Source organism: Pezoporus wallicus, unplaced genomic scaffold, assembly GCF_028554395.1.
Source record: "Pezoporus wallicus isolate ANWC-B61680 ecotype Strahan unplaced genomic scaffold, APGP_CSIRO_Pwel_v1 contig_2384, whole genome shotgun sequence".
Classification (NCBI taxonomy): domain Eukaryota; kingdom Metazoa; phylum Chordata; class Aves; order Psittaciformes; family Psittacidae; genus Pezoporus; species Pezoporus wallicus.
This window is the reverse complement of record NW_026640488.1, coordinates 9273059-9292441: the sequence shown is the minus strand read 5'-3', so window position 1 is coordinate 9292441 and position 19383 is coordinate 9273059. Positions and strand designations below refer to the sequence as shown.

Here is a 19383-nt window from a genome sequence, read left to right as displayed (position 1 = left end):
GTTGGTTTATATGACAAAGCTCTTGTAAATCTACACATAGGGAGAGGCCCTACTTTCCTAGTTCAGATTATGTCCTGCAGCAGAGCTTGGCAGTAAAGGATTGCAATGAGTTCGTCTACTCTGTAACTGGTTTTCAGAAGTTCCACTCTGTCAAAATTGCAGGACTAATTTGAACCTATAACTTTAATTTACTGTGTCTATATTAGCAGAGAATGAACATACCGGAGTTATCCATTTATCTCCTGTCTTCTACTTAATTTCTATTCCAGGCACTTTAAATCGGATCTATTCTAATACAGGAATTCCCACTGGTCCCACTATAAGTTATTTTTTGGTTCCTTAGTATCGTTCACAGATCTCAGTGGGACAAATGGAGGAAGAGCATGTGCTTCTTCTGGATTATTTGGTTTGTGATACAGTGTACACAGTACCTTATAAGGAACTGTTAATAAGAAACAGTAAACATATTTTGCCAAAGACTACTTTTTTTAAAGAAACATTTAACACTTATAGCTTGAATTGTTGTCCCTCTTATTATCTAGCTTTCATGTTTTGCTTTATAAAAGTAGTGTTGGGAGGTGGAGATATTAATGGACTTTCTCCTTCCTGATACGAAATGCTAAACCTCACATCTGTGGTTTTAACACAGACTTTTTCTCTTTCTCTCTATAGGTATCATATGTCAAAGCAATTGACATCTGGATGGCTGTGTGTCTGCTCTTTGTATTTTCTGCACTTTTGGAGTATGCAGCTGTAAACTTTGTGTCAAGGCAACATAAAGAACTTCTGCGATTCCGCCGCAAGAGGAAGAAGAACAAGGTAAAAGTAACAACATTCACAACTTTGAAAGAGAGTCAGAGATTGATTTATCCCAGGATACAGGGTTAATTTGGTAAACACAGTCAAGGCTTAAAGTGGCAATATAAATAAAACAGCAGCATTCACTGTAGGTAGAGGGTCACTACAAGGACTATGCACTGCATAAATCCAACTTGAAGTCTCAAAGAGGGATTAAGAAGGATTTAAATGAGGCATGGACCATGTGGGAGCCATCTGCAGAAGCATGAATTCCACTCTGTTAGAAAAGTTAAGTTTTTTGGTGGATGAATGTTGCTGGTCCTGCAGCAGTTTTTATTACATTGAGATCTAACAAATAATATTTCCTAAGTTCTTCCTAGTATGCAGTTCAAAGCCTTAGCAGCAGTGTTTTATGTAAATATTTTAATATAAAAAATAATTAATATTATTGATGAAAAAACATTTTATTTTAAAAGGCTGAGAAGTGTATTTTTCTTCTAACATTAATCTAGTGTAAATTGTTCGTGCAACTAGTAAGAAACTTTAATATGGCAATGGTTAGTAACCATTTATTTTATAGCTGAAGCTATCTAGACTATCAGCAAAATAAGCCACTACCAAGTGCAAAGTCAAACAGCTAAGACTACAGGTTTTAATTTTAAAGTTGCAGTTAAATCAAGCAATAAGCAAAATTTCTTAAAACAATATGTAACTCCTACTTCGGATTTTTCGAAGAGTAAGTTTTTCTCCAACCTACTCATTAAAAGAATATGCATGTCATGCAGAACCCTTCTGCTGGCTTTTGGTGACTATCTAGAGTATCACTGTGGCTAAAAGCCTGACTGTAGCTCAGACTCAGCTCAGCCATCTTTTGTTCCTGAAGACTTACCTCAATTTATTGCTTACATCACAAGGAGAGGACATTTTACAGGTTGTTTCCCTTTTACTTAAAAGATATGGAAAATCTGTAATGCCACAAAGCCTACCTAAGCAGTCTCTACTAGCAAGGCTCCATGCTAAAGGCAGGCCAGGCAGTCAAATGAACATGACATTCTCATACATTTGCCTGTTTCAGTGTTTTGGGTCCTAGACTTCAGCTGCCGAAACTCATGTGCTGTAGCATAGAGGATGATTCAGACCACCTGTACCTGCTTTCAACATTTGCTCCTGTGAAAAAAAAATGTGTTTTTTTCTCTTCGCTGATAGTAGCAGAAAAAAACACTTTCTCAGACACACATTTTTGTGACAGATTATTTATTTTTCAATTGTGGCAGCTCTCTGAAAGCTGCTTAATGGTTTGGAATGGGTAAGTGGGACAGGCAGAGAGAGATTACTGGGCAGGGGACAGGTGAGCCACAACAGGTGTGTCATGTATTAAACAGCAGTGGTTAGTAATACGTTATGTGACTAAACCTCTAGTCTATACATTTTTTTCACCATGTGTTATAGCATCTTCTGGATGTCACACAAAGTTACCATATTCAACTTCAGCAATATCTTTCTTGAACACAAGTCAATTATTATAACTGCAGGGTTAGGAACTGGCGGGTAATATTACCTACCTTCCTCAGAATCAAACCAAACCTTTTTCAAGCCCTATCTTAGCAAGACTTCAAGCTCACCAAAGACACTTCTTCAACAATCACAATCAATCAAATTTCATCTTAGATATATGTGGAGAAAGATCCACAATATACGAAGTACTTCTAAGAGAAGACCACTTAACAAAAATGTATGCACATGAATAGTATCATTGACTTAAGTGTTTTGCTGGACCAGTGCTTGATATTATGGTATTACTGAAAAGACCTTATTCTAATTTTACGCTTCATTAGACAGTCTTCTACCTTCAGGTAGGTTGCCTGTTAGATTCTCATGAAATTAGAGGGTTAGAGACTGAAGTGTCTATAGTAAACTTTCAAGTACTACTGTTTGATTCTGTAGGATGAAGACACGCATTTTAATGCCTTTCTTCATAACATACGTAGGTGAGGGTGTTAAGCATATTCAGAGAGACATGGTTTTCCCTTCCTCCCTGTATTGCAATGTTTCATCATGAGACAGGTTTCTCAGCCTACATTTATCAAGAAATGCTTTGTTCCCATGCAAGGTTATGATTTTGAGAAGTAGACATTTTTTTCTGAAAAGACTAAATGAATGTTTCTTGAGTGACTCCATTCTGTGTAAATCTAGAGCTCCCAGACGGAGTTATCTTTTGAGAAAATACCTTCTCAAGATCTACAGACAGCTCAGCTAATTGCTTCTCTTTTTCTCAATGTTTTATTAAACCATTCCTTGCCCAACAAGCAAGCATGTTGAAATTTTACAGCATAGAGATACTCTCTCTTCAAAAAATTGGATGTCATCCAAAGCCTCTGGTATACAAATAGTAAATGACATCTTTCAGATTAAAAAAAGCAGTTAATAACTAGGCTTCCCTACCACAAATGTTACTATTTATTCACCACAGTTTCTAACATGAAATGCATACCCTAGGATCATAATTCAAATTAACCTTTGCTTACTTCTTCTTTTGTCTTTTTTAAAGTCAGTTAGCATAGCATGTGATCATAAAATTTTATATGTATTTGTTATCCCTTTGGACTAAGTTAAACTCTCAGGAAATTGTATTGACTTTTAAAATTACCATGTACAAAGAAATGTTCATTTGACCACAAAGTCAAAAGACATGAAAAAAAAAATAGGTTAAAAAGCTGTGTTTAAAATAAACTTCAGGGGCTTCCTTGAACATTAAAACCTCTTTTTTTTCAAAGTGAAAACTGCTATTCTATTCAGTATTTATGTCCAAATAGATTAAAGAAATAGGTTAGGATAATTTATTAGACTTTTTCATCCTATGCGCTTACCATGTGGGGACATCTTACCAGGATTAGGTTTTTCTACCAGGTGAATTCCAGCCGATGAATACAGAATTTTTTTGCATAGGCTTTTTACCTGCAAGGATAGAGCAAAATTCTTAGTGGTTTGACTGTGTTGCAAAAATCAAAAAACAGATGGGTTTAGATATGGTTCATTTCAGGTATATGTTGACAGAAGAGAACATGCATGCAAAATCTCTAATTGCAATAGGGCAGCTGAAGAATTTCCAAAGTTTATTTTCTTTTTAATTAAAAAGATGTGTTTGTTGCAAGAAATATTTACTTTTACCAGGTAACCCTAGCAATGGCCAGATGATTGAATTTCAGTGCTGGAATGCCCCTCAGACGTCAATGAATCAATTTTCTTGACCCAAGTCAGGATCAGTTGTACCTAATTCATCACACTCATAAAAATTGAAAAGCTCTCCTGCAATCTATTCCAATGGTTTAGATTTTTTTTGATGGCTTGTCTTTCTAAACACAGAACAGAATGCTGCTTTCCTTTATGTAGCCATCTCTACATTTCCTTTCATTCTTCTTTTCTTGAAATATTCCTAGTCTTTTTTTTTTTTCTCCTTAACTGGAAATCCACCTATTCTCCTAAATAAGTCCATGTAATTCCTCAAAACTCTGTTTGCAACATGAAGCCTAGCCAGTAACAGTCGAGAGCAGGTGAAGGATCACATGGTGTAAGTTATACATTTGTTTATTCAAGCCGGTTTGCCATTTGCCCTTTTAACAACAGCAGGTACTGACCCATACCAAGACTGTGACCTTCCATAACTAACAGGTCTTTCTCCAGAACTACTGCAGAGCCATTCACTTCCCATCTTATGTTTGTGAAGTTTATTATTCCTGGCTAAATGTAGTACCTTGTATTTGTACCTACCAACTCTTCTGTATTTCTGTCTGAATAATTGAACTCAACTTTAACTCCAGAGGTATCCCCAGACAAATTTGCAGTTTTTCCCAGGTTGGAGTCTTCTGTAAATTTTACCACACCTATGGGCTGTTCCTTTTCAACGCTGATTAAAAACAAAAGATGACTGAAATCTCTTTTAAAAAGCACATGCTCAAACTCAGATAAACCCTTTGCAGTAAACAAGTGCAGTAAACAAAAGAGCTGCTGAATTATGGGAAATTTTATAGTTACACAAAATGTAATTATGTACAGAGCTGTATCGAGACATTTTAGCATCCAAAGCTCATCTATGCTTTTTCCCCCTACAGTCACACCCTCTTTTTTACACCATCTAGTACTTTTGCAGCCTCCCTTCCCAAACAACAGTAACCTCAAGGCGCCTTTTAGTTATAACTAGATATAAACAATCACACCTCAAGGCGATTTTTAGTTATAACTGCACTCTCTGGCTACCATTTTTATAGTTGTAAGTATTGACCTTGCTCAATGACTCCAAATAACTGAAAAACAAATTTCCTTTCAGAGGCCAAATTCAATTTTCACAGAATAAAAAAAAATTTTGAAGCTCTGGGATTGTGTTATAAATACAGTTATAAATAAAAACATAATATGCAGTGTACTCATTTCTGGTTTCCAATAGGCATCACAATAGATATAGGATATTTTTCAAAAAGGCCCTAATTTCTTTGTGGTTACACAAATGGCATAATGAATCCTGAGAACAGGGGAATTTTTGGTTCCAAATTTGAGATTTCATTCGGTAGTGAGTATATGATCCATAGTAGTTTGTCTCCATCAGAGAAAGAAATCTGGTCAATGAACACAACTATTTCACAAATATTATGATGGAAACATTCCTTCAGAATGAACAAATATTACTTATTCATTTACAGTTACACTCCTTTCAGTATTGAAAGACAAAAGGAAAAAAATGTCAAAGTTAGAAGTCATACAGGGATACTGAAAAACACCTATAATCAATGCTTTTTCTTATTAGCATTTAGATTGTACGGGGAAAAACATTAACTGTATACATATACTGAATAACCTTTGATTTTAGATTAGTTTTTAATATATTTAGTTTTCAGGAACAGTCAATCTTTTAATTCTATTTTCACAAATCTAAAGATCATGGTATCTTTAGTGAGGAAAATAGACATGCAAACTAGATTGTCTTTAATGGTAATCATACCTCTTTTCTTTTGTTTTCTTTTTGGTCAACCCATCCGTTTTGATGAAAGTATTTTGAGGGAGTTCTTGATGGAAATGAAATCAGTGAATCATTGCAGCTTAGCAATGGCTTGAGATGTACACGACCTATAGACGGAACTTTGCCTCAAATCTACAGTACAAATTTAAGGGTAAACTACAAAGAAGATGTCCCATTTGTCATAATGTGATATCAAATCATTAACGGAGGCCTTATCCTTTTGTCTGAAATAATGTCTTCCCATGTGAACTTCATATACCTTCATTGCTACCTGTATGTGATGACGTGAAATGTTAATAAAGTACTTGTTTTGTTAATTTTGAAATCCATCTTGATCTCTTTAAGTCTGGATTCAAACATAGTATTAAAATTATACTTCCTGCAACTTCAAAGGAACAGTGACATCAGCTCAAAGAATAATCATTTGCTACCAGATCAGTATTTAAAACCAAACTGTAGTTTGGTTTGTGCAACCAATGTAGTACAAACCAATTCAATAATACTTTTCTTCTCAAAAATTAACAGTAAAAAATATAATATTAAAATAACCAAAACCAAAGCTTCAAATAATTCTTCAAGCTGTTACCATAGCCTACAGCAAAAGGCTATGGAGATACTCTTAGCCCTTATCCATATTACTCCTCAGGAGAAATGTATTATTAAATACATGGATAGAAAACAGCATGGTCACAGGGTCACAGAAACTGACAGCTTTCAATACTTTATTAACTCAAAAGTTAATATCAATAATAAAAGTAACTGCATTTTTCCTGCAAGCACCCTTAGATATGAACCTGGGGCCAAATTAATTTTTTTTCTGCATTATGAACCTGATGGAAAACTTACACAACAACAGAAAAAAGTTATGGTGATACCTGGCATATTACAATGCTCCAAAGGTGCCGTTTTCTGCATAGCCATTAACCTTAGCCCTTTGGTCTGACTTGGCAGGCTCCAGCCATCCTCCCTGCCCTAAGGGACACACCATCCAACAAACACTGGGCAGAAATGCAAGATTCCTAGAAGGACCTTCACATCACTTCCTCAACAACAGAGAGCATTTCCAAGAAGCCTGCTCACAAACTAAACTCAGGATGTATACAAGCAAAAAAATAAGCAGAGATCTTGCCTTTATAACATTTTAAGAAACCACTTAATTCGGGAAAACAGAGACAGCAAAATCTTAGCATATAGTACCTCATCTGAAAACATACCTAGCTGAAAGCTGCTACCCAGAAAGTTTATTTTATTATCCTTTTGAGTCTGTGCAATCATAAGGCATTGTTTTCTGGAGATGTATGGAAAGATTTAACCTCTGAATTAATCTATGAAGGTGTTTAAATAGCCAGTTTTGTGTAAATTCTCACACTCATTTGTAACTCATGTTAACTAGAATAAAACTTCAAAACTTTTCTGGAATGCAACTATTATAAAGATGTTGTTTCCCATTCTTTTCTGACAGGACAGGAACACTTTTATAGTAATTAGATCTTTGGTTTATCACGTCATCAAATAATGACCCTATCATTTTGTATTTCTGTTATTCATTTCCATATTGAAGTCAGTCAGTTATTTTCCCTCCTTTTCTTTCATGTTAATTTTTCTTTTTTGTTTCTATAGGAGAGTTCTAATACAGATTTTAAGTATAGAAATTTCAGTAAACTATATATTAGCCTATTAGTTTATTTGATTTACATGTATGAAAAACTATTGCAGTTGGGTAATAATTACAGCTCTGCTGGATGCTCATGATGATTGCCAACTAGTTCACTTCAAAAGTAATTTCTCTGCATTCTTTTGAGACAACTTATTCAACTAATATTGATGATAAACTTCATTGGATTTTTTTTTAAACAAAGTAATTAACAATGGTTCTTCTAGCAAGTACTACTTAAGCAAATATCTAAATATGTCTAGAATTGATGCTCCATTCAAAAACATTTTTAAATTTTCCAAATCTCACAGGCATTTTCAAAATGAAAAATTTAGGAGTTTGGATTTAAACTGTGTTCACTGAGAAACTGTGTTTGCATAAATTAAGAAATTTAAATTAAAAAATGTTTTGGAATTACTGAACTGAAACACTAATTATTTTACTCGCTTTGGTAAACAGTATTTTTTTATCCTTTCATTTTCATTTAAGCTAGGAAGAGCTTCAAAGATATAAAAAATTCTCTACAAAAGCAAAATTGCTGCTTAATTATTTTTTAATACAGAAATTATTTTCAGGAATATTTAAGAAATCACATATACATAACACTTTGTCATACTTCATAAAAGTCTAGAATCCTAAAGCAGGTAGGCTAAATTAGACATGTAACAGGAAATTCTGAATTTAAAATCAGTATGTAAAAAAAATGTGAAAACCATCAAAATCACATTAATATCCTAGAGTAGCATACATAGTGAAAGAATGCACTGGAATATACTTCAGAACAAACTTTGGGCCAGGCTTCACAGCCTATGTATCATTTATTTGCCTGCATTTGTACCTCCATTATTACTTGAGAATACCAATAGCCATTTAAAGAGAAGTACAAAATGTGTCTCCCCACAGAAGCCAAATTCTTGAAATGCATGCTATGAAAATATGTATATCTTCAGATCTCCTAGTTTTGTTTCTGTGCCACATGCTTAAAACTTGCTTTTCCTTACAGCTCCCTGAATGCATATAATGTCTTTGCTAGTTATCCCCTGAACTGTCAAAAGAACAAATCAGAAGAAAAATATGGCCTTAGTTTTCATTAATTTTATTTTAAAATAACACACTTTATATACTATTCTCTTTATCTGATGTATTCACAGGAAGACCCAAAATGAGGCATGCAGATAAGATTAACTAAATATGCAGTGATCAAATAGGCAGAATTCTCATTAATATATTTGACATCAACATCATTAGTGCTTCTATAATGAAAATCTCTAGAGGCCAAGATCCCATTTTATTAAGCAACATAGAGATTTAATGGCTGTTGTCTAAAAGACCAGAGTGAAGTTTGCCCACTTGAAGACTGCAGATATTTACTGTAAATGGGGAAAATTAAACTTATGTACCTGACTACCAATAGCTTACTAAGTTCTCTCTTTTTTTTAAGTAGAGAATCTATAAACAAATAGGAAAATTCTGCACTTACTAAGGCTGCTGCAATATTTTTGACAGACATTGACAGGGCTGAAATTTCAACCAGTTAAGATACATAAACTGTGGATTGAAGAAGACACTGAGGTAATGGTGCAATACGTGCTATTTAGCTGCTGGTAAGATTTCTGTAAGTAGAAAAACATTATTTGACTTTTCTCTTTCCTTTCTTTTCTTTTTTTTCCTAACAGGATGATGATGTAAGGGAAAGTCAGTTTAGTTTTACAGCATATGGAATGGGCCCATGTCTGCAAGCAAAAGATGGAGTGACACAAAAGGGGCCAAATAATCCTGTTCAAGCTGCACCAAAAAGCCCTGATGACATGAGAAAGGTATTCATCGACCGGGCCAAGAAGATAGACACGATATCCAGAGCTTGCTTCCCATTAGCCTTCCTGATTTTCAATATTTTTTATTGGGTAATTTACAAAATCATCAGGCATGAGGACATTCACCAATAACAAGATTAAGGCTTGCAATACATACAGCTCTGTCTGCTATGTTCAAGAGGACGCTTTCTGTTAGAAATGCACATCAGAAGAGTTGAATGGAAGAGTAACACCCAGAGAAGATACATATGTTATTGCAAACTTCTTGTGTCAAACTAAGTATCAACTCTTTTTCACTGTAAATCACTCTCTATTGAAGCTTTACTGCCAAGTGTTTATACATGCTGTTACATAGTGGTATAATTGTACAATACTCTTTGATGTTCCTTAGATTTTTTTTTAATTCTGGTATATTTTTAATTTTAAAAATGGATTCAGAATACCCTAGGTAAATCCCACAGTATTACAGAATAGATTAGCATTTGAAACCTTTAATTTACTTTAGAAGATAATGAAAAATTACTGATTTGAGATTACAGTTTTAGGGACATTTTCTTGTCTTAAGGATAGTACCTGTGGTTTTGCAATGAGTATATTTGACAGATTTAAGTTATGTAGTTTCTTCAATGAACTTCATATTACTGTTGCCCTGGGAGGTACATGCTAAAATCATCTCAGACAGGGCAAGATATCTACAGCCTAATAACCAGCATACTACATGATAAATATATCTAAATTTATGAAGTATTTATTTCTGCAAAGGACTTTTTTTCTTTTAATTGTCTACACTTTGATGATTGAAACCTATAATATTTTTTAATCCTTTTTATATTTTTTGGAGGACTTTTTTCTCAGTTGATAAAACTCATAAGCTTGTGAGATAGGCAAAATACATTGAAAATTTGCAATGCTTCATTCTGATTCAACACAAAGATATCTTGTACTAAAACTAAAAGCAAGTAGTCAACTGCTTAACTGACATATTTGGAGGAAAACTATAGATGTGTTAATGCACATTTATCTCCTACATTTTACATAAATACAGGAATTCTAATTTAGGAATATATCAAGCTTTCTGTCTCATTCTTTGAAGCATATTGCTATGACTTAGGTACTGGTTAAGAAGCACTTCACAATTGTGGAAAAAAAATGCAGTTCTAAAGCATAAAAAAGGATCTGGGTGGTCTTTTACATTTATTTTACTTCATATAAATAAACAAGAAACAGCTAATAAAACCCTTGGTAAGATCTTTCCTGTTTAGGATTAAACAAGTCATATTAGTTTCTTCTTTGAATTGTAACACAGTAGATCACATTTATGACTTAGTTTGTAGTCAAGTGAGTTTACTTTTGCTGATTTTGTCTATTGTAGAACAGAAACATGCTAAGATACAGAAATATGACATTTAGAACTACAAGGTACTCTAAGTCCAGTACCTGAGGCTGTTTCTCATTACAAATTTATTTTTTTTTAATATGGTTTAAATTTTTGGTTTGTTGTTCAGAATGTGTATACAAAAGCAAAATCAGCTGGAGGCAAACATCTGGTGCACTGCCAAAGACATGGTGCATATGAAGCAACAGAAGCAATGCAATTCTGCACTGAGGATTATAACACAGCAACCTTGGGTTTGGTTGGGTTTGCTATTCTTTTCCTCCAAGGATTAGTTAGAGATTTTAAAACAGTAGCCATCAGATTTTGCTCAGCTGTGTCTATAATCCTCCTTTATTTTAAAACTGCATTATTTTTTATAGTTTTACCTCAGTAATGATCTGAACTTAATTCAATTAACTTTAAACAATTATTGTTTGCTGAGGTTGTCTCTTGGTTTTGTTGATCTCTTTATGTGCACATTCCAAAATACATTGTTCACTTATGAAGGTGTGTGAGGGAGTATCATGAACTAAGGACTGACATTTCAGTTGGGTTATACTCATCTCTCTCAAAGTTATCTTCAGCTGGATTGCATGAAAAGGAATGTCAGAAAAGTCAACAGTATTTTAATTCTGCTGTCAGAAAAGTCAACAGTATTTTAATTCTGCTGTCAGAAAAGTCAACAGTATTTTACTTAAGGACTGGTTGAAGTACTGGATCCATAATCAAGAGGAAATCATAAAAAATTACATTATCTTGCAGGCTCATCTTTCTTCTAAAATACATGACTTGCACTCAATAAAGAATACTTGAGTGGGTAAATGCATAAAAAAATGCTGACCAGATCAGAATAACTCCTAGTTATTCTAATTTATAACACTTGATTACCAGCTTCATGTTGCCTTTTTCCGAATCATTCAATAGTCTATTGCTCTCACGCATGTAGTACTACCTTATTTCTAAAACTAAAAAATTCCAGTAATGCAGAGCTAAACAAATGTAGGGCTAATTTCTTTCTTCACTCTTTAAGGCAGAAAAATTCTATATTCTTAAACAGAGAAATCAGACAGGAAATCTTGAAAGTGATAGAAGAGAGAATTACAAAACTGGCAAAATATAATGGAGTCAGGAGGCACGTAAACTATTAAGCAAGAAGGACAAGATCCTTCATTCATATATGAACATATTACCTCAGTGAGGAGGAAGAACCCTGTATCACATTTCTCTTTGACTAGAGTATGCTAATCTAAGGAAAAATTACAGCATATACATAAAATAAAATGCATAAATCTTCATTATAATTATTTTCTGACCTTCCTAATGGATTGTTATGTACATGTTCTATTTTAAATAGGTGAGATCTGTAGATTTAATGACTGGACCTAGTGCCTAATGTTGTCCCTCAGGACGCATCTATTCAAGCATGCACTATGGTGAGAGAAGAGTGTCTTAGGCCTGGCCAATGGAAGCTATATGCCTTCCTCAATGGAGTTATATTACTCTTACATGGCAAGTTGAGCATACCTTACTTCTATAACTTAAAATTTACATATAATGCTCAGTTTTCTAACAGGAAACATTGAAAATAAATTAATATGTTTAAAACATCATTATGAAAACTCTACAGTGTTGATGGGACATTTTTTTGTTTAGCAATCCATTAATAACAGAAATATTTCAAACAGAGGGGAAAAGTAAAAAAAAAATGGTTCCATGATGATGTTTTCAAATGCAGGTAACATTTGCTATGTCACTCTGTTGCCGTCAGGTAAATAAAGATTCGCTATTTTGATGTAATGGAACCATAATCTCTCCTGAACTGTTAAGTTTGGGTATTTTTACTGAAACCATAACATTTGCCAACGTAACATAAGCCTCTGCAGTTCCCTAAGCAATGTTTTTTTCAAAAGAAAGAACTTAACTTTTAAATTTCATTTAGAATGACTTAATGTAAAAACACATGGTAAAGAAAGAGATAGATGTTATTATTTGAGATAGATAATAAGAAACTTCAAGGCATAAATGCCTACTACTCACCACTAAAGGAAAAGTCTAAAAATGCCAGCCCTCTGTACAAAGCTAGAATAACTATTGTCATCAGCTAAGATTAGTGTGGGAAATTATTCTTTTGTAAAGAATATAATATAATGAAATAGCAGGGAATAGCATTAAGAAGAATCAAGAATTGAAAGATACTATGCGGTATTTATCAGACTGCAGTATTAATGCTGCAGTTCTGTGAAAGAGACAGTCGAGAGGCAGAAAAAGAATCATCAGGGAGATAACATTTGATACAGATGGTACATTGCAGTTCTGCTCCTACATCTAAAAGGACCCCAAAGGCTGAAGTAGCTAGCTACCTCACTTCACTGTCACTGAACCTGGGCTCTGCAGGGTACAGGTCCTCAGCAAAGCCACATAAGAAGGCTTCTTGCAAGCACAACCTCTATGTGACAGGCCAATGCAACTTTGTCACAAGTCACTATTCACCCTAGATGCAGATTCTGTGCTGGCCACATCATGTTTTTCTGGTCTTTGTAGTCCAGTCCTATATAAACAAAATACTGTCATTAGATCATTGCAATACAAGGAAAACACTGGGAGAAACTGGAGGATCTGGAGGAAAGCTCCAGCTATCAAACAGGTGTCAGTCACCATAAAAGGGGAAAGAAGGAAGCGTAAGATATCCTTGCTACTTTCCCCCATTCCCCGGTATCCTTTCCATAGGTACAGTTGTTCATTTGGAAGCAATAGCTGCAGGGGGAAACAATTTATGTCAACTGCTGCCAAGTTTCTACCTGCACGGACAGAGAATTGAATTCCACACCGTCTGCGTTCTTAATGGAAATAAAAGTGCAGCAGGAAGGTACAGGATGAAAAGCATGGGTTGTGAGTAGTATAAAAGGGATCACGGAGAGAGGGAAAGCCCAAAGCAGTGCCTGGAACCTTTCATATGACTGTCTGTTCTTCCTGCACTAAAGAGAGAGACATGGCCAATACACGTCACCTCTTGTACAGCCAAAACCTTCAGGACTTTGAGAAAGATAGATACACTCAACTACCACACTACCAAACTCCAGCTTAAATTCTGAATAGCAAAATACATTTTATTATTAAAACCATCAACAAAATAGGCTTGCATGGTTAGAGGAATGGCTTATTTTTCTATAACGATGATAAACTTGAGGAGGCTTGAAAGTGGATACTACTGTAGATTTACCTATTTTAACACCAAAGTAAAGCACATTCTACTTTCAAAGATTTTTGACAGCAAGCACTACTATTTAAACAGGTTGGAGGAAATCAGGAAGAATGTGGGAATTCTTTTTTCAAATCAATCATATATTGATTTTCATTGGATTTTCTTTATTAGAGTTTGCTCCAGAATCTGTGTGATGTGCGAGAGATGATTCTGTTTACTCACTAAAAAGACTTATAGTTAGGTGATTTAGTTGTGCACTTGTAAGGTATTGCTTCCATTTTGTACTATAACCCCTTACAGAACGGCAGGTTGATAATGTAGATAAAAATATAGTATAATAAACTGTATAAAACCTTATATTTTTAATAGTAGGGAAAGATAAAAAGTCTTCCTTAAGCTTAAAAAAAAAGAAAGTATTATTTTTAGCAATAATTTTGTATTAAATAGAAATGAATTTATTTATACAGTTCCTAGCCCAAGTGGAGATGGTTGCAAAAGATAGATATACTTTATGTGCAACTTCTGTTCTCATTTGAACTATCATAGGAACAAAACTAATTCAACAGACCAGAATTTGGCCTTAAACTGTGAAACTGCTGAACAAGCTATTAATTCATACAGTACTCCTCTGAGGTAGTAAAATAACTTTATCCACATCTTACTGTAGAATGAAATGGTTATTTAGATGAGAACAATATCAGATCATTACAGACTTTTTTCTTTTTGAGACAACTAAGAAAAAAACATAAATCACAGACCAAACTACTTCTTAATAATAAAATGGGTATTCTGTTTCAGAGTGGTTATGGAAAAGGTGCCTTCAGGCCACATACATCACCTACAGTAGTTACTGAAATACTATCAGTTTGGAAGGCTTATGGAAGCAGGTTAGATTGCTAGAAGCAGTGGGTTAAATGCCAGAAGGATGTTGGCTCATCCTGTATTCTTGATATGCTTGAATATTACTGTACTTCTTCACTTTCATCTTTGTGAGATATGCAAGAAACATTTCTTATGTTTGTATTTTAATGTATGACAGAGTGATGTTAACAGATGAAATGGACTAAAGTAGTTACTGATGTTCCATGATGTAATTGTGAGTTGTATAAAAAGAAATTGTGCCATAATCTTTTGACATAAAGGTTTAACATAATATGCAGTACTTTGTGTGTTAGTGATTCTGGCTTTTTAAAGGCTACAGCAAGAAAAAAGAAAAAAACTATTATGATAGTACACTAATGACTTGTCTGTGAGTTTTCAAATTATTCTTCTGTGACTTCTGTCTGATGGCAATTTCATCTCAAAGTACTTCCTTTTTAGTAAATGTGTTGTGCATGGATTTGATTAAATTTCTTTTTATTGTATAACAGTATCATATTGCACTTAAACCGACATTCTCAGCAGACAGAAGTGTTAAAATGTGTGAAACTTATGCTGTCATCCATATCACTGTAGATATTTTGTTCCAAAAAAGAAAAAGAAATAAAATTAACTTTTTTTCAGAAACCATGAATTTATTTTTATGCTATTTTAATGGCAATGGGTTTAAAGTTACAGGAGAAACTATCAACACCATGGGAAAAAAAGGATGAAACCCTTATCAGTAGTTAAGGTGCATTACTGTTAAATACTTCACAAGTAAAAATTTGAGAGAATGAATACGGTGCCTTTGATATATTATTTAGCTTCAAAACACTTTAACAGCATTAATCAAATATGCAAAGAACTGTTTTTCAGGGAGCCTGATGGGAGATAACAGGCACTGAATTAGGAGTTTCCTCTTCCAAGGCTTCCTTTACAAGTTAGTGGACAGAAAGAGATACTTCTGGTGGACAGGCGAAGGATGGGCTCCAGTTCTGACAAGAAAAAACTAACAAAACCCTCATTCTGAAAACTCAAGGAAAGTTTTCTTGCTAAATGGCCATTGAATTAAGTACAGCTACTCCAAAATAGTCCTGCTGATCTTACCATCAAAAAGGCAAAGAAATTCACTTGCAGCAAAATAGCCTTATGGAAATTTCATAGATCCTTTCAGTACTCCTTGATAGACAAACTATTTTCCACAGAACCGCATGATCAGATCACTGCTATTTATGATAGCTGCTGGTCCAGCAGGTCTAAACTACCTTGTTTTCCCTCAAGCAAAGCATAACTGGTACCAATTCTTTTGTTCACATATGTTCTCAAGCAACAAGGTCATAAAATTACTGGAGTAGCAAATGTTTTCATGCTGAGATGCAGAGTTTCCAAATCATGAAAACTGCAAATACACTGTACCAGATGTACAGCAAGCAATTGAACAAGAAACAGCCAGGTAATGGGAACCAAGAGTCACAATTAAAAGAAGTAACAGATCTTAAAGAGAGCAGTCAGTCTCACCTCTGTGCCTGGCAAAATCTTGGAGCAGATTCTCCTGGAAGGCATGCTAAGGCACATGAAAATCAACAAGGTGCTTGGTGACAGCCAGCATGGCTTCACTAAGGGGAAATCCTGCCTGACCAATTTGGTGGCCTTCTATGGTGGGGCTACAGAACTGATGGACAGGGGTAGAGCAGTTGATGTCATCTACCTGGACTTGTGCAAAGCGCTCGACACTGTCCCACATGACATCCTTGTCTCTAAATTGGAGAGACATCAATTTGATGGATGGACCACTCGGTGGATAAAGAACTGGCTGGATGGCCGCACACAAAGAGTTACTGGTCTCCAGCGCAATGTCCAACTGGAGACCAGTAACAAGTGGTGTCTCTCAAGGACCGGTGTTGGGACCAGTCTTGTTTAACATCTTTGTCACTGACATGGACAGTGGGATTGAGTGCACCCTCAGCAAGTTTGCCGATGACACCAAGCTGTGTGGTTCGGTTGATACACTGGAGGGAAGGAATGCCATCCAGAGGGACCTTGACATGCTTGTGAGGTGGGCTGATGCCAACCTCATGAAGTTTAACCATGCCAAGTACAAGGTCCTACACCTGGGTCGGAGCGATCCCAGGCACAGCTACAGGTTGGGCAGAGAAGAGATTCAGAGCAGCCCTGCGGAGAAAGACTTGGGGGTGTTGGTTGATGAGAAAATGAACATGAATGGCTTCAGTGTGTGCATGCAGCCCAGAAAGCCAACCGTATCCTGAGCTTCATCAAAAGGAGTGTGACCAGCAGGTCGAAGGAGGTGATCTTGCCCCTCTACTCTGCTCTTTTGAGACCTCACCTGGAGTACTGTGTACAGTTCTGGTGTCTTCAGCATAAAAAGGACATGGAACTGTTGGCGCAAGTTCAGAGGAGGGCCACGAGGATGATCAGGGGACTGGAGCACCTCCATATGAAGATAGGCTGAGAAGTTGGGGCTGTTCAGCCTGGAGAAGAGAAGGCTGCCTGGAGACTTTATAGCAGCCTTCCAGTATCTGAAGAGGGCCTATAGAGATGCTGGGGAGGGACCCTTCATTAGGGACTGTAGTGACAGGACAAGGGGTAACGGGTTAAAACTTAAACAGGGGAAGTTTAGATTGGATATAAGGAGGAAATTCTTTCCTGTTAGGGTGGTGAGGCACTGGAATGGGGTGCCCAGGGAGGCTGTCAATGCTCCATCCCTGGCAGTGTTCACGACCAGGTTGGACGAGGCCTTGGGTAACATGGTTTAGTGTGAGGTGTCCCTGCCCATGGAAGGGGGGTTGGAACTTGATGATCTTAAGGTCCTTTCCAACCCTAACCATTCTATGATTCTATAATTCTATAATATGTGACTGTGTTGCATCTAATTTTTTACACAAGTTGAGGAGATTACCCCAAAACTGGACACAGTGCTCCAGGTGTGGTCCTACCAGTGCTGAGTACAGGAGAATGATTACCTCCCTGAACCTTCTGGAAACACTCTTAACACACAAAGGAAACCATTAGTCTTTGCCACAAGGGCACATTGCTGGCTCATGTTCACCCCTCAGGTCCTTTTCTGCCCACCTGCTTTCCAGTTGGTCACCACACACCAGTGCATGACATTGTTGCTTCCCAGGTGCAGAACTCTGCACTTTCCCTCACCATAGTGAAAAACTTTTCTTGTAGTGTTAGTGTCCACTTAAGTAATCTGCAGTTAAAACCTCTGCTGAGGCAGTGAGCTCAGCCTGAAACCCACTTATGTCACATGCCTGAATTGACTGATGGCTTCGCTTTGTGTGCAAAGATTTGGGAAGGGCTTTAACCACACTTACTACAAGCACAATGACCAAGGGCATGTGGGATATGCAAATCTGACTGGAAAAAAAGGGTCCTTAGGCAGTCAGAAAGTGTCCAACCAGGACTGTCATAACCTGAGCAACCCCTGTGCTGGTCCACCCGCACGCATGCAAGGTTGGATCTGCAGCTTCCCATGCACCTTGTCACCTACCGTTTTGACCCTCGCCTGTCCATACAGACAAGTGAGAGTAAGCATTACTCCCTTAGCAAACCACATAACACACCTGATCTGCCTTTAAAAACCACCCTGTTACTTTGGATATGTTTAGTCACTCTCATTAGGCATGCTCAGTAGCTACAAAAAACATTCAAAGGGTTTTTTTCCGAAAAGGCACATGATATAGCAGTTTGCTTGCCATCACATCAAGTAGGAGTAATCCACATGTAGATGTATTCAATCAGAACAAGCCCACACATTACTATAATTCGGCTAACTTATTTAAAGTAACAGGATATTGTTAACTATTAAAAATTTCAATTATATTTGATGGCATTATATGCAAAAAAGGCTTCCCTTCTGTTGTGGTTTAAGCCCAGACAGTAACCCAGAACCACACAGGAGCTTGTTCACTCTCCCCTCTTCCTCCCCCTGTTCCCAGAGGGATAGGAAGGAGAATTGAATGAAGGTTGAGATAAGAACAGTCCAGTAACTAAGGTATAACACAAACCACTACTGCTACCACCAATTATAATAATGACAAGGGGAATAACAAGGGAAGAGAATACAAGCGCTCACCACTCACTGACCGATACCCAGCCCAACGAAGCAGTGGTCTAGCCCTTCCAGGTAACTGACCCCAGTTTACACACTGGGCATGACATGCTGTGGTATGGAATACCTCTTTGGCTAGTTTGGGTCAGGTGTCCTGTCTCTGCTTCCTCCCGGGTTCTCCTCTGCCCTGGCAGAACATAAGACTCAGAAAAGTCCTTGGTCGGAGTAAATATAACTTAGCAACAACTAAAAACGTCGGTGTTATCAACATTGTTCCCAGGCTGAAAGTCAAAACCACAGCACTGCACCAGCTACTAAGAAGGAGAAAAACAACTGCTACTGCTGAACCCAGGACACCTCCCCAAGCATTTCTTATTTCATTGCAGCATCCTCATTTTTTAGGAAAGTATAAATTGCACCAGAAGATGGCTCCCTCTCATACAGATTGAGGGATACATGATTGTCTGCATTTTGTTCCAGGAAATGAACTTCCACAAAATACAGTCTTCATCTAGAAACTCCATGCACTGACATTCATTGTTAAGAAGGAAATTTATAAAGCATAAACACTATTCATGTTACAAATCACGCTT

General features: G+C 36.3%; 1 protein-coding gene across 3 annotated transcripts in view; it reads left to right on the top strand.

Moving 5' to 3' along the window:
* The window catches only part of GLRA3 (glycine receptor alpha 3), a 74252-nt gene extending 64251 nt beyond the window's left edge, over positions 1-10001 (top strand). For 2 of the 3 annotated variants that reach the window (XM_057419152.1, XM_057419153.1), the window contains exons 8-9: positions 673-819; positions 9140-10001. In XM_057419152.1, coding sequence (XP_057275135.1) covers positions 673-819; positions 9140-9409 — 417 coding nt within the window. In that variant the 3' untranslated portion in view covers positions 9410-10001. Of the gene's footprint in view, positions 1-672; positions 820-5840; positions 5961-9139 lie in introns of all 3 variants that reach the window. The other variant, XM_057419154.1, reaches the window with a different exon arrangement.
* The last annotated feature ends 9382 nt before the right edge of the window (positions 10002-19383 follow it).